General features: G+C 48.6%; 1 protein-coding gene across 1 annotated transcript in view; it reads right to left on the reverse strand.

Moving 5' to 3' along the window:
• Window positions 1–1,051: 1,051 nt before the first annotated feature.
• The window catches only part of LOC139019334 (protein Daple-like), a 45,469-nt gene continuing 24,737 nt past the window's right edge, over window positions 1,052–21,783 (reverse strand). The window contains exons 15-21 of the mRNA XM_070428362.1: window positions 20,578–20,689; window positions 19,808–20,487; window positions 17,693–17,838; window positions 14,737–14,826; window positions 12,795–13,033; window positions 1,407–1,595; window positions 1,052–1,224 (exon numbers count right to left, since the gene is read on the reverse strand). Of these exons, the coding sequence (XP_070284463.1) occupies window positions 1,052–1,224; window positions 1,407–1,595; window positions 12,795–13,033; window positions 14,737–14,826; window positions 17,693–17,838; window positions 19,808–20,487; window positions 20,578–20,689 (1,629 nt within the window). The remainder of the gene's footprint in view (window positions 1,225–1,406; window positions 1,596–12,794; window positions 13,034–14,736; window positions 14,827–17,692; window positions 17,839–19,807; window positions 20,488–20,577; window positions 20,690–21,783) is intronic.

Here is a 21,783-nt window from a genome sequence, read left to right on the forward strand (position 1 = left end):
CTGAGAAGGACTAGGATTCCCTGTGCCTCAGGCCTGCCAGCTGCTCTCTGACAGCAGCCCTGGGTCCCCCCAAAATGGACACCAGGGTCTCCATTGTGAAGATAGTTCTAGGTTCCCCTGAGCGGGAGCACTAGACTGCCAGGGAATCGCCGTGGGCAGTGCTGGGTGTGCAGTGTGAGGGGCCCTCGGGCAGGCTCCGCAGGCGTCTGAACAGGCCTGGGCTCTGGCTCAGGGGGGATCCAGGCTGAGTCAGCCCAATGGTTAGCCTGGAGGGCCAGGCGTGGAGCCACACAGGCCGCGGGCAGGCCCAGGGGAGATGGTGCTCCAGGCTCCTGCTGGAGCCTAGGCAGGGCTTCTGCTCTGCAGAGATGGGGAGACCAGGCCAAGTGCTGAGTGCCCACAAGGGATACAGAGCGAGCCCACCCCAGCCGCACAGGGCACAGCGCCCCTGACACCCAACAGTCAGTGGCTGCCATTTCAGTGTCTGGCCAGGAGCACAGAGGGACTGCCTCCTGCCCTGTGCTCACTCACCTCGCCTTCTCCCAGTGGTGCTTCTGATTTGTAAACCGGGGCCAGGTCCTGAAGCTGAGCCAGGCAGCCTAGAGGGCAGGGGGCCTGTCTGTCTTTGCTGGGCTTGTCAAACCAAGGTTACGCTTGTCATAGCTTCCAGGGTCCAGTGGGAGGTAAGATGATGAAAAATCATAACCGCTTCTTCTCTCGGCAGTTTCTCACACCTCCGGGGCAGTCATTTCCAGCTCTTCTGCTGTCCTCAGATGCTGTCATCTCTAGGTCATAAGCAGAATGTCTTTTTAAGTTTTAAGCTGTATTTCTCCCCTCTGTTGCATATTTTACATTTCCCAGTGCTCATCCCCAGATGCTCCTTTTCACAGCATCCTGCTCTGCTTGCACCGTGCAAAGTGGCTTACTTTGCACAAAGGGCTACTGGCATCTGGAGACATCCAACCTGTCAATCCTCCCCGAATCCCCTTGTTTTTCAGTCTAGGACACCTGCCCTCCTCGCCATGGACCGGCCTCCAGTGCAGGGACCCTGTCAAGTCTCCGCCCTGGAGAATAAACCTCCAATGTTGCCTGATTTTAACCCAAACTCTGGTTCACCTCCGTTCAGGAGCCGCTTGGCGCCACCAATTCCTGAGCAGTGGTGTGGGTCCCAGGGCTCAGTCCCAGCCGTCCAGATGGCGGAGTTACACTCCCAAAGTTGCACAGCTGCAGGCGGAGTTGAGCTCTGAACCTGAGTGTGTGGGATGCCATCCTGTCCCCAGCGTCACCCACCTACTGACCACCTCTCAGTCTGAGAGGCGCCTCCTGCCCCTGCGAGCTGGGTCTTTGGGAAGGATCTCAGGCCGAGATGCTCATCCCTCTTGGTTCTGGAGGGACCCGTGACTCACTGTGGGTGCGGCCTGGGTGCCGGGAGGTGGAGGTGGAGCTGGGAGGAGCTGTAGTGATGGCTGAGGATGAACAGGCCCTGGAGCCCAGCTCTGATGACCTGGGCTTGGTAGCTGGGTCAGCGGAGGCATCAGTGCAGTCAAGGCTGCCTGTGGGCGGGGCCACTCCCTTTGGTATTGGGTCCCCAGGGCCTGGGGCAGAGAAGGACTGTGAGAAATGGGGCTGCAAAATCCCATGCCAAGGTGGGGCGATCACACTGAGGCCTAGAAGCAGAGGCAGCAGGGCCAGGGATCCCAGGGACAAAAACGGGGCTGTGTGCCTTATGGGCTGTGGTCTAAGGGGGGGCCCTGGTGGCAGCCTGAGTTGGAGGCCCCAGGACGCTGGCCCTGGCTCTAACCATGGCTCACAGTGCGAGCCCCCAGCAGCCGGGAGAAAATAAAGGGTGAGCTCAGGAAGCTCAACAAAATGTTGGTAAAAGTCCAACACGTTAACTACTGGGCCCCCCTGCGGTGTTCCTCAGTCCCTGATCACTAGTTAGAAGACCTGGCCTGTGGCTGCTTAGGACCACTCCCGTCCTGTGGGCCAGGCCCTCAAGGTCCAGGATGTACACCCTGCCAACGGGCTTCCCTCATGATTTGAGAAAGCAGTTCATTGCCACCCTAACAGTCATCTGTTTAAGAAGTCTTCATCTCTCATGATGACTTTGATTGCAAGAATGATTTTTACTTTGTATGTTTTGCAATCTCTGAATTTTCTCCTGTGAACACATACTCTTGTCAAAGTTAAATAAAACCCCAATAAAAACAGCAACATTGGGAGGAAAAACACACCTGAAAGACCTTCGACTACCTCGTGGTAGGAAAGGGGATGGGCTCTCCAAATACAAATGAAAAACGAATGCGGTTGGAGTTCCTCAGAGCATCAGGACAAGGCTGTTTTGCACAGTGTCCTGCTCCAGGCAGCTGGAGGGCTATGGTCCCGGAGCAAAGCCCACTGTGGGGATTCTGGCCCCTCCACTCTCTCCCAGGACCTGTTGCCCCTGCCCCTCAGCCACCCAGCGTCTGGACTCACAGGGAAGTTTTAAGCACCCAAGCCTTGCAATGTGAAACCAAGGGGAGATTTGAATTCTGAAAGGTAACCTTGATGAGCAGCAAGATTCACTTCTTGTGGGATGAATCTGACAGGCGTCCACTGTGTGAGGTCAGCGTGAGGAGCAGCGGGAAGGCGGAAGTGCCAGACAGCAGCCAGGGCAGAGAGAGCGAGTTTCCAACAGCATGCAGGGCAGGCAGGCAGGCGGGGGACCAGCACGCTGCAGCCCAGGAATGAGAGCGATGCATGTGACAAAGTCAGTGCCACATCAACTGACAGGAGCAGTGCGAGAGTCCACCCGTTTACTTTTACGGTGACCTTGTGTTTATATGGTTTATATGGTCTTCCATTCACAGTACAGATAACAATCTTTTAAAATAAATTGGAAATGGCAAGTCGATTCAAGGGAAAGTATGTAAGTATCACTCAGGTGAAATAGACTTTGCAAAATCATGGGGATGGTATGAGGATGGCTGAAGACAGAAAACAATGCAGTAGTAAAGGCCTCTGTGGACCAGCGCTCCCAGCTGACGGTGACAGTTAGCTGATGTCCTGTCTGTCCACTGCTGCCCTCACAGCAGCATCCAAGACGTCAGCGGACCTCAGCACGGTCCCAAAACGTCACTTGGGACTGAACCCTGGCTGGGCAACATCGATCCGATTATTTGAGATGCTGAGTGGAGCACTAAATTCTTCAAAAACACAGAACACATCTAAAAAGGGACTGCTCTGCAAAAGCCAAGATTCTGTTCTCTGACTCAGAAAGTGGAGACAAGGGCTGCAGATTTAAAGTTAGCTGCCCAAAAATGAGTCTTAAAAAAACTCACTTGCCAGGGGCCGCGCAGTTTCAGGAGCATAGCAACCACTGATGAGTTCTGCATTGCACAGGGGCAAGGTCTACAAGCCTGCATGTGCGAGAAAGGGGGCGGCACTGGGCCCGGGGTCTCACTTAGCACAGACACCCTGGCCCAGGGACCTGGCGTGGATGCCCTGAGGCTCCCGTAACACTGGGCTGCGCTGGAGTCAGTCCAGAGGCCGAGACAACTGGTCTCCTTTGAAGTCAGAATCCAGGTTGGCTGCTTTAAGCTTGGCTTGGAATGTGGGTCAGGAGGAGGGGTCCACTGAGGGTCACCTGGCCTTTAGCTACTGCTTTTCTGTTTGTTTTTTGAATTTCAGACATGAAGGCAGGTACATTGTGAAGACACTGATGGATTAGAAATCCCCAGCGTCTGAGAAAGGGAGGGGCTAGTGGGAAGCAGGTTTGATGTCAGAGCAGGTCCAGAACCTCAGGTGTTTACAGAAAGCCGGGCGGGATGATGGAGACTTGGCCTTGTCCTCGCTCCCGCTTCTGCAAAATCGACTCTTTTTGCGCCGAGTTGCTAAATTGTGATCCCCAGGATAACCCAAGAGAGGAAGGAAAAACAAAACAAAACAGCAAATAAATGAAATGAATAACAAATGACTGCCTTAGCTAAATGTTCTTGGGAAATCAGAGTCCTGTCCTGCCCAGGAGAGTTGGAAACAATACCCACAGCACAAGCAGAATCAGGACTCCGTGAACCATTGTGCTCTGACCCCACTGAATTAATTTAGTGGCGTCCTGTGCCCAGGCTTTACTTAGCACGTGAGGAGCATTCAATATTGCTCTAGGAGCCGATGCCTTAGACTATTTTTCAATGTCAATGTGTTTAACTATTAAATAAGAATGTTTACTAGTTTAGGACCCGGTTTTTCTTACTCGTCCATCCTAATGACAAGTTCCCTGGCAACTTGGCTCACACACAACTAACTCCTGCTCCTGTTCAAAGACCTTGGGACACTTCCTGGTGTGCTTCTGGCTGCTGCAACGGGACAGTCCACCTCAACTGCTCACTAATAGTCCTTGTTCATTTCAAACAGCCTCTTACGGAAGGATGAGTTTGAAATTCCTCTTTTTCAGACCAAAACACTGTCAACATCAAGAATTATTCCCATTTAGATCCCTACACATCCTCTACTGCAAACCTATGCTTCATGACCTTTAAATTATGGAGTCTTATCAGAGCAGATAATTGGCCTAACTTCCTGAACATGTCATGTACATGAGCATAACTGACTGATCTGATTTCTGACTTAGGATTCAAGTTCATAGCAGGTCCACTGTTATTTCTCTCTCCACACCACCACCTGGTGGCCACAGCTCACACCACAGGAGAAGGAACCCACTACCAGTGATGGTGAACCTTTTGAGCTCCGCGTGTCAGCATTTTGAAAAACCCTAACTTAACTCTGGTGCCGTGTCACATTTAGAAATATTTTGATATTTGCAACTATAGTAAAACAAAGACTTATATTTTTGATATTTATTGTATATATTTAAATGCCATTTAACAAAGAAAAATCAACCAGAAAAATGAGTTCGAGTATCATAGGTTCACCATCACTGCACTATGCAATGCTGGTGCCCCAGGTTTGGTCAACACCTTCAGGGACCAAAGCAGCTTCAACTGCAGGCAGTGCTCACAGTGGTTAAGAGTTCAGGCTCCGTAATCTGTCAGACCCAGGTTCAGATCCCAGCCCTACCTCTTATTCTCTGGGCAAGTGCTTATCCTTGTCAAGCCTCACTTTCCCAGCCCCAAAAAGGGAATAGGAATCATACCTGCTTCACATGGCAGTTGGATCTAAAGGAGAGACTTAAAGTGTGAAACTACCTAAAGGGTGCTGAGCCCAGAAAGAGCCCCCATTACATGGCTGCCGTTACTAATATCTACCACTGACCTGCTCATTCATGGATCCAAACAGTTGTTTCTTTGTTTGTTTTTTTAATTTTTATTTTATTGCTTAAAGCCGTGGTCGGCAAACCGCTGCTCACGAGCCACACGCAGCTCCCTGCCCCCGCACCCCCTGAGTGTGGCTCTTCCACAAAACACCACGTGTGGGCATGCATGTACAGTCCGATTGAGACTTTGTGGCCCATGCACAGAAGTCGGTATTTTGTGGAAGAGCTGGTATTTTGTGGAAGAGCCACACTCAACGGGCCAAAGAGCAGCATGTGGCTCTTGAGCTGCGGCCCCCTCGGAGCTGCAGTTTGCCGACCACTGGCTTAAAGTATTACAAAGAGTAGTACATATGCTTCCTTTTTTACCCATTGACCTTCCCCTGGCCTCCCCTAGCCCCGGTATCTTGAGTCCATTGGTTATGCTTATATTCATGCATACAAGTCCTTAGGTTGATCCCTTACCTCCCCCACCAGCCCTCCCCAGCCTTCCTGCTGTAGTTTGACAGTCTGTTCCATGCTGCTCTGCCTCTGTATCTATTTTTGTTCACCAGTTTATAATGTTCTTTATTATCCATACATGAGTGAGATCATGTGGTTTTTTTCTCTCATTGACTGGCTTATTTCACTTAGCATAATGCTCTCCAGTTCCATCCATACTGTTGCAAATGGAAAGAACTCCTTCTTTTTTACAGCAGCATAGTATTCCTTTGTGTAGATGTACTGCAGTTTTCTAATCCATTCATCTGCTGATGGGAATTTAGGCTGTTTCTAAATCTTAGCTATGGTAAATTGTGCTGCTATGAACATAGGGGTACATATATCCTTTCTGATTGGTGTTTCTGGTTTCTTGGGATATATTCCTAGAAGTGGGATCAGTGGGTCAAGTGGGAGTTCCATTTTTAACGTATTGAGGAAACTCCATACTGTTCTCCACAGTGGCTGCACCAGTCTGCATTCCCACCAGCAGTGCAAGAGGGTCCCTTTTTCTCCACATCCTTGCCAGCATTTGTTGTTTGTTGAATTGTTGACGATAGCCATTCTGACAGATGTGAGATGGTACCTCATTGTCTTTCGATTTGCATCTCTCTGATGATGAGTGACTTGGAGCATGTTTTCACATGTCTCTTGGCTTTCTGAATGTCCCCTTCTGAAAAGTGTCTATTCAGGTCCTTTGTCCACTTTTGATTGGATTGTTTATCATCCTTTTGTTAAGTTGTATGAGTTCCCCGTGGATGTTGGAGATTAAACCATTATCGGTGAAAACATTGGCAAATGTGTTCTCCCATGCAGTGGGTTTTCTTGTTGTTCTATTGATAGTTTTCTGTGTTTATTTGCTGTGCAGAAGCTTTTTATTTTGATGTAGTCCCATTTGTTTATTTCTCTTTAGTTTTCATTGCCCTAGGAGCTGTATCGGTAAAGATATTGCTACCACAAATGTCTGCTATTTTGCTGCCTATTTCTTCTTCTAAGATTTTTATGGTTTCCTATCTTAAATTCCTTTATCCATTTTGAGTTTATTTTTGTGTATGGTTTAAGTTGGTGCTCTAGTGCTTGTTTTTTGCAAGTATCTGTCCAGTTTCCCCAAAACCATTTATTGAAGAGACTCTTATCTCCATTGTATGCTCTTGACTCCTTTGTCAAACATTAGTTGAGCATACTGGCTTGTGTTGATTTCTGGGTTCTCTGTTCTGTTCCACTAGTCTATATGTTTGTTTTTGTGCCAGTACCAGGCAGTTTTGAGAATAGTGGTTTTGTAGTATAGCTTGCGATCTTGTATTGGGATCCCTCCTACATTGTTCTTTCTCAAGGTCGCTGCAGCTATTTGGGGTCTTTTTTAATTCCAGGTGAATTTTTGGAGAGTTTGTTCTAGATCATTGAAGTATGCCATTGGTATTTGAATGGGGATTGCATTGAATTTATAAATTGCTTTGGGTAGTATGGGCATTTTAATGATGTTGATTCTACCAATCCATGAACATGGTATATTCTTCCATTTGTTCATGTCTTCCTCTATCTCTTTTTTTTCAATGTTGTGTAGTTTTCTAAGTACAGGTCTTTTATGTCCTCAGTTAAGTTTATTCCTAAGTATCTTAATTTTTTTGGTGCACTGGTAAATGGGATTGTTTTTTTCACTTCTCTTTCTGTGATTTCATTATTAGTGTATAAAAAGGCAATAGGTTCCTGGGTGTTAACTTTATATCCTGCTACTTTGCCAAATTCACTTATTACGTCAGTAGTTTTTTAATGGAGTCTTTGGGATTTTTTATGTATAGTAACATGTCATCTGCTAATAAGGACAGTTTTACTACTTCTTTTCCAATTGGATGCCTTTTATTTCCTCTTCTTGTCTGATCACTATGGCTAGCACTTCCAGTACTATTTCAAACAGGAGTGGTGAGAGTGGGCATCCCTGTCTTCTTCCCGTTTATAGGGGAAACGAGTTTAGTTTTGCCCATTGATTTTGATGTTGGCTGCAGGTGTGTCATTTAAGGCTTTTATTATGTGGAGGCATGGTCCCTCTATTCCCACTTTGCTGAAAGTCTTTATCAAGAAAGGGTGTTGGATTTTGTCAAATGTGTTTTCTGCATCGATTGATAAGATTATGTGATTTTTGTCTCTCGGTTTGTTTATGTGATGTATCACATTTATAGATTTGCGGATATTGTACCATCCTTGCATCCTCGGAATAAATCCAACTTCGTCATGACGTATGATCTTTATAATGTAATGCTCAATTCGATTTGCTAGAATTTTGTTGAGGATTTTAGCATCTATGTTGATCAAGGATATTGGCCTGTAGTTCTCTCTTTTTTTGTGGTGTCTTTATCAGGTTTTGGAATTAGGGTAATGCTGGCTTTATAGGAAGAGCTTGGAAGTGTGCCTTCCTCTTGAATTTTTGAAATAGTCTGTGGAAGATAGGTTTAAGTTCTTCTTTGAATGCTTGGTAGAAGTCCCTTGTAAAGCCATCTTGATCAGGGCTTTTGTTTGCTGGAAGATTTTTGCTCACTGCTTCAATTTCTTCAGTAGTCATCGGCCTATTCAGGTTTTTTTTTATTCTTCTTGATTGAGTTTTGGAAGGTTGTATTTTTCGAATATGTCTATTTCATCTAGGTAGTCCACTTTATTGGAATAGAGTTGTTCATAGTACTTTTTCATAATCCTTTGTAATTCTGTGGCATTGGTTGTTACATCGCCTCTTTCATTTCTAATTATATTTGGGCCCTCTCTCTTTGCTTCTTGGTGAGCCTGGCTAGAGGTTCATCAATCTTATTTCTCCTTTCAAAGAACCAGCTTTTGGTTTTGCTGACCTTTATTATTGTGTTTTTGGTCTTTATGTCATTTATCTCCATGCTGATCTTTATTATTTCCTTCCTTCTGCTTACACTGTGATTTTTTTGTTGCTCTCTTTCTAAATCTTTGAGTTGTAGGGTTAGACAATTTATTACCATTTTTCTTGTTTTTTTGAGATAGGTCTGCAAAGCTATGAACGTCCCTCTCAAGACTGCTTTCGCTGTGTCCTATAGATTTTGGACGTTGTGTTTTCATTGTCATTTGTTGCCATGATGCTTTTTACTTCTTCTTTGATCTCTTTGATAACCCAATCATTATTTATAAGTATGCTATTTAGCCTCCAGGTGTTTTATTTTTTTATTGTTTTTATTGTAATTGATTTCCAGTTTTTTGCCATTGTAATCTGAGAAGATGCTTAATATGATTTCTTCTTGAATTTGAAAAAACTTTACCTGTCCCCCAATACATGGTCTATCTTTGAAAATGACCCATGTGCACTTGGGAAGAATGCATATTCTGTGGCTTTGAGGTGGAATGTTCTGAAGATGTCAATTCCATCTGATCTAGTGAGTCATTTAGGATTGCTGTTTCTTTGCTGACTTTTTGTTTAGGGGATTTGTCCAGTGGTGTTAGTGGGGTACTAAAGTCCCCTACTATGACTGTATTGCTGTTAATCTCTCCCTTGATAGCCTCCAGAATTTTTGTTATGTACTTGGGTGCTCCTGTATTGGGAGCCTATTTGTTTACCAGAATTATATCTTCTTGTTGAATTGCTCCCTTTAGTATTATGAGGTGGCCTTCCTTATCTCTTGTTATGGCCTTCACTTTGAGATCTAATTTGTCAGATATAAGTATTGCTACCCCAGATTTTTTTTCATTTCCATTCGCCTGAAAAAGCTTTTTCCAACCTTTCACCATCAGTCTGTGTGAGTTCTTTGTTCTAAGATGAGTTTCCTGTAGACAGGAGATATATGGGAATTGTTTTCTTATCCACTTAGCTCCACTATGTCTTTTTTGGGGCATTTGATCCATTTACATTTAAAGTGATTATTGATAGGTACCTGTTTGTCACCATTTTTATTCTTTATGCCTGTGTTCCTTGTTCCCTTCCTATTTCTTCTTTTGATAGCAGACCCTTTCGCATTTCTTGCATTGTTGGTTTGGGGGTAATAAACTCCCTTAGTCCTTTTTTGTCTGGGAAGATCTTGATTTCACCCTCAATTTTAATTGACGGCCTTGCTGGATACAGTATTCTTGGATTCAGACCCTTTCTTTACATGACTTTGTATATTTCATTCCATTCCCTTCTGGCCTGATGTGTTTCTGTTGAGAAATCAGTCAATAGTCTGATGGCAGATAATTTGTAGGAACTTTCTGTCTCTCTCTGGCAGCCTTTAAGATTCTTACTTTGTAGTTGGTGTTTGCCAATTTAATTATAATGTGTCTTGTTATCATTATTTTGGGGTTCATCTTGTTTGGGACTCTGTGAGCTTTTTGGACCGTGTGAGCTTTTTCTTCCCGATATCAGGTAAGTTTTCTGTCATTATTTCTTCAAAGAGATTTTCTATTCCTTGTTCATATTCCTCTTCTTTTGGCACCCCTATTATGCATGCGGATGTTGTTTCATTTCGTGTTGTCCCAAAGTTCCTTTAGGCTCTCGTCCTGTTTTTTAAGTTTCTTTTCTAGATGCTGCTCTGCTTGTGTATTTTTCCTACCTTGTCTTGTAGCTCACTGATGTGGTCCTCTGCTTCTTCTTATCTACTGTTGATGCTTTCTATTGAGTTCTTTATTGCAGTGATGTCATTGTTTCATTTCTTCTTACTTCTTCTTCATTTCTTCTTGGTTTCTATGCATATTATTGAATGTGTCTTCCATCCTTTTCAGTGACCTCATGACCACTTCTCTGAATTCTTTCTCTGTCATATTGCTTGCCTCCATTTCCTTTCCTTCCTTTTCTGGTGATTCCTCCTTTCTTTTGTATGCGGGCTGTTTCTTTGTCTCCCCCTGATCTCTCCTCTCAGGGTTTCTGGTTATGTAGCTCTCTGTCTCCTGTGCTGACTTTCTTTAGGCAATGCCAGCTGTATTTACTTTTCCAGTTCTGGGTGAGTGCTCTTTGATTCAGCTGTTCCTTCTGCTCTGTGAGGAGGCACAGTGCTTGTCCTTGAGTTCTCGCATTTGTCTCCCCCTGAGAAGACCTGCCAGGTGCCCGTGGCCAGGGAGGTTGGAGTTCTTCCATTCCTAGATTTGCAGCTGAGATAACTGGTCTCTGGACGTCTTGGTTTTAAGGTCCTGGGAGGCATCTGAGATCTCCCCAGTTGAAGGTAAGGCTGGAGTTCCGATAACAGTCAGTCTCTGATCACAGACATCTCCCCTTAAAGATGGCATGACCTCTGCAGCAGAGCCAGCTACTCCAGAAGTGATTTCAGCTGCAGTAGAGTCTGCCCAATCATGGGTGGCCAGTCCCCAGCAGTCCCTTGGATTATAGCTGTCCCTCACTCACAAATACTGACACTCCCTACACATCCATGCACTCTCCTTTTGTTCTCTCACTCTCACACTATCTCGCAGCCTGCAGTCCCGTCTGCAGCCATCTTACTTCTCCTATTTTTTATTTTTTAATCCTCACCTGAGGTTATTTTTTTCAGAGAGAGTGGAAGGGAGGTGCAGAGTCAGAGAGAAAAATATCTATGTGAGAGAGACACATTGATTGGGTGCCACGCACCAACTTCGACAGGGCCAGGCATTGAGTGTGCAACCCAGGTATTTGCCCTTGACCAGAATCGAACCCTGGACTCTCTGATATGAGAGATGATGCTCTAACCACTGAGAATAACCAGCCTGGGCAGTCAAGCAGCTTTTCTCTGAAAGTTTTGCTAAGTCAATTAGGCTGATTATCAGTTAACTAAGTCAACTGAGACAATAACACAAGGGGAGGTGTGAGTGTAAAAAAAATTCTGTATCCTGTATGAAAACCAGAGGCAACAGAGACCTCTAGATAAATATTAATAAGTTTATTATCATTTCCCTGCATGTGAGGGTTTTACCTAATTCACCTCCTGTAAAGACTTGGAATGCAAGCATTAGTCCCCAAACACTAGTATGGGTGCATGTACACATTGTGTTTTTTGAGTTTTGAGGGACACACCAGGTCCTGAAGTGGTGAATGTCACCCAGAAAGGCATGTGCACGGGTCACACTCAAGAGGCGGCTTATCATGGGCCCTGGTGCTGCCACGGCTGCCCCTGAGAGGGCATGAGTCTTAGGCCTGGGTTGGTCTTTAGGAAGTCCTGGTATCCTTCATAAATTTTAAATTCTCAGGGTGCACGTTTGGCAGGTTTATAGGTAAGTCATGTAGAACATGATATTTAAAATTAAATTGAAAACTTAGTCATGTTTAAGGCAAATAAGATGCACTTTCCCCCTTTCCCAAACCTTATCATCTCTGAAATAGGATGCAGCTTTGAGCCTGCCTCACAGTCACTGTGGGCTAGGTGGCAACTGTGACAAAATCGTCACTGCCACAACCCATTTATCTTCTTCTTATGTGAGCACCCTTGTCTGACAGCCTCTTAGATTCGATGAAATACGTACAGCACATGCAACTAGAAATGCACTTCAAAAGCTCTGGCAATTCCACATGACAACCCTGAATGATGAGGTGCAGTGCTCCCCATGGTGGCAGGGCTCAAGGCCAGATCAGGTCAGAGAAGAAAACTGGACCCGCTTGTCAAAGTGACAGGAAGATCAGAGCCACAGGAGGCCTCGCTGAAGACCTGGCAGCTGTCCCTCACGTGTTAAATGCACCGCGGATATCCCTACAGAAGTGGCCTACTGTAGGCCTGGAGGGAACATCCGCTGTGGAGCTTGTATCTGTGGTAACTGTGTGGAGATCAGCTCTGGATATTCGAGTCCCTACCACAGTGTCCATGATTTGTGAGGCTCCTCATGCTAAAGGACCTGAATTGTTCTGGGAGAAAGTGCAGCCACACTGACGGGGGTTTATATTTCCTACTTGGGTGTTCACATACCAAAGGAGACAGATGTGGTGTATGGAGTATGCCCCCTTCAGGCTCCTATACACACACACACACACACACACACACACACACACACGTGCACGCGCACGCTTGCACAAACACATACACACACGTGTGCACACCTAGCACACAGTCTCCTTGGTTCTCCCATCCCTGAGGGACACCTGAGATCCTCCCCTTCACCTCCCGCCTGCAGCCAGGTAAGCCCTTCCTACCTTTTCCCCAGAGCCCCCTGCAGGTGTCTTGCTCTTCTGTCCCCTTTGAGCAGCATGGGGTGGCCTCGAGGAGCTCCAGCTGTGATTGAAGAGGCTGAGAAGTACTGGGCGAGGCCTGGTCTGAGGACCCCAGCGACCAGGGAGGCCTCTCTGGGGTTGACTCTGGTCGTTCTCTGGAACCCCCTTTCTTTAGTTTGATGAGTTTGACTAAGGCTTTGGCTCCAATCCAGTGCTTTTTCCTGTAAGAAGTAGGTTTTTAGGACACAGCCAACCCTCACTGCCCCTCCAGCAGGTGTCTGGGTGCCCTACTCGAGCTGGGATTTCAATCACCAGCCTGAGAAGGTGGCGCTTAATCTGGTTCAGAATGAGGGTGCTCTTTGCCATCACCATGATCATCCCACCTGGGGCTCAGGAGGTGGCACACAATGTGCAGTTAATTTGCACAGACCCAGGGGTGGTAGAAGCCTTCATAATGGCAGGAACCCACACTAGCCCCTCGGGAAAACAGAACTTCAAACGCAGCTCTCAGCTCTTGATTACTGTGCCAAGTGTCAGAAGTGGTGCTGTGCTGACCTAATCATGCTGGTTAGCAAAATTCCACCAAAACGCCATTTTCAGAAAGTCACGGACCTCCTCATTTTCTGCTAGGTGTAACAATACATGAAATTGGCTGGCATACTCTGCCCATTCTCGTCATTGAGGAATCGGGGTGAGGGGAAGAGGGCAGGAGAGTGGGCAGTTTGAATGAAAAACAGTGAGCCCTGGGTGGTCTTGCCTGGTGGTTGAAGCTTTGGCCTGAGCACTGATGGGTGGTGGGTTTGATCTCCCAATAAGGGCACATACCTGGGTTGCAGGTTGGATCCCTGGCCCCGGTCAAGGTGAATGCAGATGGAAACCAACTGATGTGTCTCTCTCACATAGATGTCTCTCTCTCTCTCTCTCTCTCTCTCTCTCTCCCTCCTTCCCTCCCTCCCTCCCTCCCTCCCTCCCTCCCTCTTCCCCTCTCTCATTTCCCCTTTCCCTTCCTCCCTCCCTACTACTCTTAAGTGTCAATGGGAAAAATATCCTCGGGTGAGGATTGGAAAAATAAGTAAATAAATGAAAATTGTGAATGTAAAAGGTAATTCATTGCAACTAACAGGAAATGAAGCATTCTAATGTAACAAGGACCACAGCTGGGTTCTGGTCCTGGCTCTGCCACAAAACAGCACTGTGCTTACACAAGCCACTCAATTTCCTCATCGGTGCCTCAATTTCCCTGTCAACAGAAGGGTCAGGTGGAGGTTCTGAAATTCTGTGGTTTCTACAGAGAGGCCATGTGGGATTCATGGTGATTTGACCTCAAGGTTGGGACAGGACAATGGGAAGGCCCTGCTCCTGGGCTCAGGCCCGGGCCCAGGGGGAGCCCTGCTGGATGGAGGCCAGCAGTCTCGGGGACCAAGCTGACCCACCACCAGGGCTGCTGCTCTCTGGGGAAGGGAATGTGTTTCTAAACCTGCTCTGGGGGGTCCAGTGAACCCAGAGGAATGGAGGGCAGAACAAAAGTTTCCTGTGCTTGAAGACAGGGGTGCTTGTCCAAGCGTCTGCCCCAAGCTTCCTTCCCAAAACAGAAACATGATTTTCTAGGTCTCGCAAACTTGAGACAAAACCTGATATGCCTGCTTTAGTGGCTCTAAAAGCACAGACTCTGCCCTTAAACAGGCTCCTGGCCAGCTGGCATTCACCATCCCTTATAGGATAACCCTGAGTACCGAGGGTGGGACTGAAAGAAACTCTAAATTCTTTCCATGCTGGGAGGGACCTGCACACAGGGACCTGCCATACAGCAGAAGGTACAGGCCCAACAAACTGGCCACTGCTCTAGATGCTACAGCTTCCCCTACTCGTGAAAAAGCAAGCTTTCTGTCCTGTGTGTAAGCTACTGACGCTTAAATCAACTCACTTCTTTGGCGCTGGATCATGGAACTTGTGCTGAGCCATGTTTTTTTCTTCCAGTTTTTCATTTTGTCTCTGTAAGGCGTTTAATTTGTCTCTAACAGAGGAGAGAGAAAAACAGTCTGTTTTAAAAATAAAACACATAAATTGACTCATCACCCCACCTGGGACCTGGCCCAGAAGGAACCAGTGTGTTTCTGGGACTCAGACATCACGGTGCTCATGACCACCATGACCCCTGAGTTGGGAATATGGGGTTGGAAGCATGTTACGTGGGTCCAGGATCCTAACACGTCGAGGAGAGGGCTGAACACCTAGGGTCAGGCTGTATGTCACCTCAGGAGAGAGACCCTGAACCATCTGAAACTCAAGCTGGGAACCCCGAGGGTTCTGGCCAGGTCAGCTCAGGAAGTTGGGCACTCAGGTCAGACCCAGGGCTAGGCTAGCTCCTGTGGGTGCCAACCAACAATACCTTTAGTGGTCGGGAGGGATCTGCCCTTGGTGACTTAGATGGGCATCAGGTTAAAAGGTCAGTTTAGCAAAGTCAGAGCTCCGACCTGGACCCACTCCAATGTTGGGCTTCTGCTAACACTTCTAGTGAAGCAAACTCAAAGCCTTTTGGGGGCCAGACAGAGAAGATAAGGAGCAAAGCAGCCTGGGAGGACTTGAGAGAGGAGTGGAGGCTGCGGCGAGGCTGAGCGCTTGGTACACGTGGGACCTAATGCGTGGCCTGCAAACGAAGTGCCGCTCTCCATGTGGCGGAGCTTCTGACTGCTTTTCCGAAGGATCCAGACTCCCCGGCTCTGAAGCAAATTCTCTTAATTCCTAAATGTGGGAAGTCAGTTCACATTTTTAAAAACACAGAGAGGACCAGAGAGACACCTCTTAAACCTTGGGCTGCCAGAGGGCACCCCTGCTCCTGGGAGAGGGAGCCTGGCCTTCCTGAAACTGATGGCATGGCATGCTTTCCTGTTGTCTGTCTAGGACAGTGATGGCGAACCTATGACACGCATGTCAGAGGTGACACGCAAACTCATTTTTTTGGTTGATTTTACATTGTTAAATGGCATTTAAATATATGAAATAAATATCAAAAATATAAGTCTTTGTTTTTCTATGTTTGCAAATATCAAAAAATTTCTATATGTGACACAGCACCAGAGTTAAGTTAGGGTTTTTCAAAATGCTGACACGCCGAGCTCTAAAGGTTCGCCATCACTGGTCCAGGAGCCATGCAGGCAGTGCTCGCTATAAAGCGCCCCCACTGGGTCGCCGGCGCCTGTCCAGTTCCTGCCTCTCCTCACCCATGTGGCCTTGATCACTCAAACCCTTGCTTTCCCTGCTGGAAAATGAGTCCTCGGCATCCAGACAGCTGCTCAGGCTCCTTCATTCAAGAAGGAGCCCAGCTCCCCACGCCCCAATACAAGGGCTTTTCTGTGAGATCATGGCAAAGTGAGCGCCCGTGAGAAGTGATTGCTTGCAAACCACTGGGTCCCTGGCCACGGACCTGCTCTGCTCCCAGCACCCTCGGCTCGGCCTCTGTTCTTCTAGTCTGTGTTATTCTGTTCCCACAGCAGTCCCCCAGCCCCGAAAACTCATGGCCCAGCTATCCCAGGGCTGGGGATGACTCTGCTTGGAGCAGGCTCAGGAAGCCTGCCCACTCCCTGGCCTCCTGCAGACACTTTCTAATGCAAAAAGGTCATCAGATCATCCCCAGGGTACCAGGTCCCCACTCTTGTAGTTTGCAACTGCCCAACCTCTGCTGGTAATTTTTAGCAGCTGCGTTATAGAGAGCCCACTTCAGGCTACAAACTCTCACTTCCACCCCAAAAGTACAGTGCAGTTTCCCATGTCAACCATCCTCGGTAGATGTTGAGCTGCCTGTAGATGAGCATACGAATCCGGGAGAACAGTAAGCAGCATCATCACCCCAGGGAGCTGGGACAGTGCCCCGTGGTCACTGTGGCCATGTCCCTCTGTCCCACACAGGCCAGCCATTCCTGATGGCAAGGAAGGACAGTCCCAGCAGCACAGAACCAAGGGGTGCAGACCACCCTGGACCCACAAGATGCATCTCAGATGACTTGACTTCCAAACCACAAGGTTTCCAGCACCAAGGCTCTTCCTCCTGCCCTCATTTCTGGCAGCTTCCTAGGCCCTGTACACCAGCATCCCTTAATCACCCACTTCCCAGTGAATCCGACTCATTAGCCGGGCATGGCAGCCTTCCATGGCTGAGCGCTGCCTCCTCCAGCTCCCCTCCTGCCACTCCCTGCACCTTCCCTGCACCCAGACCATGCCAAGCCCCACCTTCACGTTCAGCCCCTACCCCCCCCCCCCACCCACACACACAGACTGGCTAGCCTTCTCCTCATCCGTGTCAGCAGCAGAACTCCAACTCCCATCACCACGCTTCCTCCTACCTCCATGGAGCTCCTCACATCTGTGTGCACACAGCTCTGCTCACATCCCATCACCCCTACTGGTTCCTGGAGACCAGGTAACTGGTTCTGTGCACTTTGCAGGGCCAGGCCTGTCGGCAAAGGCAATATGGGCAGAGGGAGGACAGCCACTGTGCACCAACAACCCACTCTGCAGCCCATTAAGGGAAAAACCGACACAGAAGGGGCTCAGCCTGTGATCTGAAGTCCTTCCCTAGGAAACTCTCTTTATCACTATTGTACTTTTCAAAGTGAACTGGATTCCAAAAGCAGATTAAGAAGCGTCTGGCAGGGGGAAGTGTCTCTGAAAAACCAACAAAGCCAACCACTCTTATTTGCAGAAATCTGGAACCATTCCCGGGATAACGAGAGAAGTATGTGCTGGTAAGATGGTCTGTCCCCTTGCCTGGGACACCGATGCGCCCAGGGGGTTCTCTGCTGCCCAGAATGGCGCGGTCTAGTCATGGAGCTGGAAGCCACGACCCCTCTGTTGATGGGCATCCGTCAGCCCACACCCCTCACATGTACTGCCGCTGCTCCTCCTGGTGCTGGTAGTTGTTCTCCACGTCCTCCAGGTGAAGCCTCTGGTTCTTCTCTGTCAAGCTTTGGATTTGACTCTGCAGGTGACGGTTTTCTCCCTCCAAGTTGCCCTTGAGGTGGGAGAGCAGCTAAAACAGAGATGGACAATGTCTCAAACACCACACGCTCCCGTGATTCCACTGCTGGGAATCTACTTCCAAAAGGAGAAAAAGGTCACATGCACAAAGATGGTCATTTTGGTATTATCTACATCAGCTGGCATGACCAATACAGCCAGTGCTATGGGGATGGCCAAACCTTCTGCCACTGCACCATTCAATCAGGCAGCCACTGGCCACGTGTGGCTGCTGAGCACTGAAAATACAGCCAGTCTGAGCTGAGGTATAAGTGCAAAATATATAATAGGTTCTGAGGACTTAATAACAATTAAAAGTAATGTAAAGTATCTCATTAATAAGCTGCCCGGTGTGTGTGGCTCAGTAGGTTGAGTGTCCCATTCACCAAGAAATCACCGGTGTAATTCCTGATCTGTGGCGAGCCGGCACGGCCATGGCATACTCAGCCCCCGGGTTCCTTATGTGCCATGCCAGCTCAGCCTGGTTCAGTGACCCTGAGAGGGGGCGGTGAAAGATTAAGAAAAGACAGCAAGAGAATGAAAGCTGGGTCTCAGTGGGATGCTGCTTCTCTGACAAAGAGACAGGGCCAGTGCCCACAAGCCGTGTCTTTATTTTATAGCAGATGCCACGAGGCAAAGTAAGGGCATGATCACGATGTTTACAACATTCTTGTGGGTTTCAGTCCTACTCAACTACATGCACCTGAACTCTATCACTCAGGCATGTGGGGCCACCTGTTTGGACCATAGGTTCAAGCTTCCCGCTATAGCTGTTGGCTATAATTGTGCTGGGAAGGCTCTGCCCTCCAAGCTGGGCCTTGCATGTGGCAATGAGAGGACTGTGCCCTTTTATCAGTCCAAGGCTTGAACATGTCCAAACACTGTAGCCGCACCCCACACTGATCAAGGCACATGCCTGGGTCGCTGGCTCCATTCCCCAGTACAGGGCATGCAGGAGACAGCTGATGGATGTTTCTCTCAAAAAATCAATAAAAAATCATATTATTTTTAAAAATCTTATTAATAAGCTTTTGGGGTTACATGTGATATTTTAGATATAAGGGTTAAATAAAACAGACCCCTACATTAATCCCACCTGATTCCTTTTACTTTTTGAATATGGCTACTAGAAAGTTGAGTGATACATGTGGTGGCCTGCGTTATATTCCTATTGCACATCTCTGCTGTAGGCAGGGTTGGCGTGCTCTTCCTGTAAAGAGCGAGGTACTAAATATGTTAGGCTTTCCAGGCCGACAGTGGTTTCTGTTGCAACTGTTCAACACTTATTACAGCAGGAAAGGAGCCAGAGAAACAATGCACATGCATGGGTGTGGCTGTTTACAAAAAACAAACCAAAAATCTTTACTCGTGACACCAACATTTACATTTCATGTCACTTTCACTTGCCCCCAAATATTATCCTACTTTTGATTTTCCCCAACCATTCAAAACTGTGAAAGCTATTCTTGGTTCACAGCCGTACACAAACAGGCATGAAGCTGGACCTGAATTTTGGGCTGAGGCTGGCCAGCTCCTGCTCTAGAATATCATCGCGGTTGGTGCAGCAGGAAGTCCCAAGCTTTGGCTTCAGACAAACCGGGTTCCAACCCGCTACTTCAGAGGGACAAGGATGGGAACCCCATCTCACAAGATCATTGCGAGAATTAAATGAGATGACACAGAGAGCAGAGTGCTCAGCCAAGAGGACGGAGATACAACGGTACTTGGCTGTTTCCATGCACCGCCCCGACCCTGCAAAAAGCAAAGATCAGGTGAAAGGTGTTCTGTAGCACACCCCTGCCAGTCCTGGTGTTCGTCCCAGTCAACTGCCTCTGGCTTCCTCTCTGCCTCTGTGTGACATTCACACACACCCTTTGAGCAGAGATGCCAATGAGGACCCATTCCCTCCTGGTTAAGCTCAAGGCGTTAGCCCAGAGAGCAGGCCCACCGAGGGTCCTGGAGCCCTGCAGCCCAGGCCTCACCTGGCAGTGGTTGTCCAGCTCGGTCAGCGAGATGTCCCTGCTCTGGAGCTCCTCCCTCAGCCAGTTGCACTGGTTCCGCCAGCAGTTCACCTCCAGCTGGGTGTCGTTGAGGGAGGTTTGCAGCTTCTTGTTGTGCGTCTGCAGGTCCTCCTGCTCCCCCTTCAGCTCCTCGTACCGGCCCTGCCAGCGGGTCACCTCCTGCTGCATCTCCTTCAGGGTGGTTTGCAGCTCCTGGTTTTCTGTGAGCAGCTCCTTGGTGTGGGTCTGCAGCTCTTTGGTGTGGGCGTACAGCGCCTCTTGCTCAGCCTTCAGCTCCTCATACTGGCCCTGCCAGTGGTTCACTCCCTGCTGCATGTCCTTCAGGGACATTTGTAGCTCCTTGTAGTCTGTGCGCAGCTCCTTGTAGTCTGTGAGCAGCTCCTTGTAGTCTGTGAGCAGCTCCTCGTTGTCTGTGAGCAGCTGCTTGTTGTCTGTGCGCAGCTCCTTGTTCTCTGTACGCAGCTCCTTGCAGTCTGTGAGCAGCTCCTCGTTGTCTGCGAGCAGCTCCTCGTTGTAGGTGAGCAGCTCCTTGTTGTCTGTGAGCAGCTCCTTGTTCTCTGTACGCAGCTCCTTGCAGTCTGTGAGCAGCTCCTCCTTGTCTGTACGCAGCTCCTTGTTGTCTGTGCGCAGCTCCTCGTTGTCTGTGAGCAGCTCCTCGTTGTCTGTGAGCAGCTCCTTGTAGTCTGTGAGCAGCTCCTCGTTGTCTGTGAGCAGCTCCCCGTTGTCTGTGCGCAGCTCCTCGTTGTCTGTGAGCAGCTCCTCTTTGTCTGTGAGCAGTTCCTCGTTGTCTGTGAGCAGCTCCTCGTTGTCTGTGCGCTGCTCCTCGTTGTCTGTGAGCAGCTCCTTGTTGTCTGTGAGCAGCTCCTCCTTGTCTGTGAGCAGCTCCTTGTAGTCTGTGAGCAGCTCCTCGTTGTCTGTGAGCAGCTCCTCGTTGTCTGTGAGCAGCTCCCCGTTGTCTGTGCGCAGCTCCTCGTTGTCTGTGAGCAGCTCCTCGTTGTCTGTGAGCAGCTCCTCGTTGTCTGTGAGCAGCTCCTCGTTGTCTGTGCGCAGCTCCTCGTTGTCTGTGAGCAGCTCCTCGTTGTCTGTGAGCAGCTCCTCGTTGTCTGTGCGCAGCTCCTCGTTGTCTGTGAGCAGCTCCTCGTTGTCTGTGCGCAGCTCCTCGTTGTCTGTGAGCAGCTCCTCGTTGTCTGTGAGCAGCTCCTCGTTGTCTGTGCGCAGCTCCTCGTTGTCTGTGAGCAGCTCCTTGTTGTCTGTGAGCAGCTCCTCGTTGTCTGTGAGCAGCTCCTTGTAGTCTGTGAGCAGCTCCTCATTGTCTGTGAGCAGCTCCTCGTTGTCTGTGAGCAGCTCCCCGTTGTCTGTGCGCAGCTCCTCGTTGTCTGTGCGCAGCTCCTCGTTGTCTGTGAGCAGCTCCTCGTTGTCTGTGAGCAGCTCCTCGTTGTCTGTGAGCAGCTCCTCGTTGTCTGTGAGCAGCTCCTCGTTGTCTGTGCGCAGCTCCTTGTTGTCTGTGAGCAGCTCCTTGTTGTCTGTGAGCAGCTCCTTGTTGTCTGTGCGCAGCTCCTTGTTGCCTGTGAGCAGCTCCTTGTTGTCTGTGAGCAGCTCCTCCTTGTAGGTGAGCAGCTCCTCATTGTCTGTTAGCAGCTCCTTGTTGTAGGTGAGCAGCTCCTTGTTGTCTGTGCGCAGCTCCTCGTTGTCTGTGAGCAGCTCCTTGTTGTCTGTGAGCAGCTCCTCGTTGTCTGTGAGCAGCTCCTCGTTGTCTGTGCGCAGCTCCTTGTTGTCTGTGAGCAGCTCCTTGTTGTCTGTGAGCAGCTCCTCGTTGTCTGTGAGCAGCTCCTCATTGTCTGTGAGCAGCTCCTCGTTGTCTGTGAGCAGCTCCTCGTTGTCTGTGCGCAGCTCCTTGTTGTCTGTGAGCAGCTCCTCGTTGTCTGTGAGCAGCTCCT

The sequence above is a fragment of the Myotis yumanensis genome, unplaced genomic scaffold (genome assembly GCF_028538775.1).
Source record: "Myotis yumanensis isolate MYYU_CA2020_CCGP unplaced genomic scaffold, mMyoYum1.0.hap1 SCAF_11, whole genome shotgun sequence".
In the NCBI taxonomy this organism is placed as follows: domain Eukaryota; kingdom Metazoa; phylum Chordata; class Mammalia; order Chiroptera; family Vespertilionidae; genus Myotis; species Myotis yumanensis.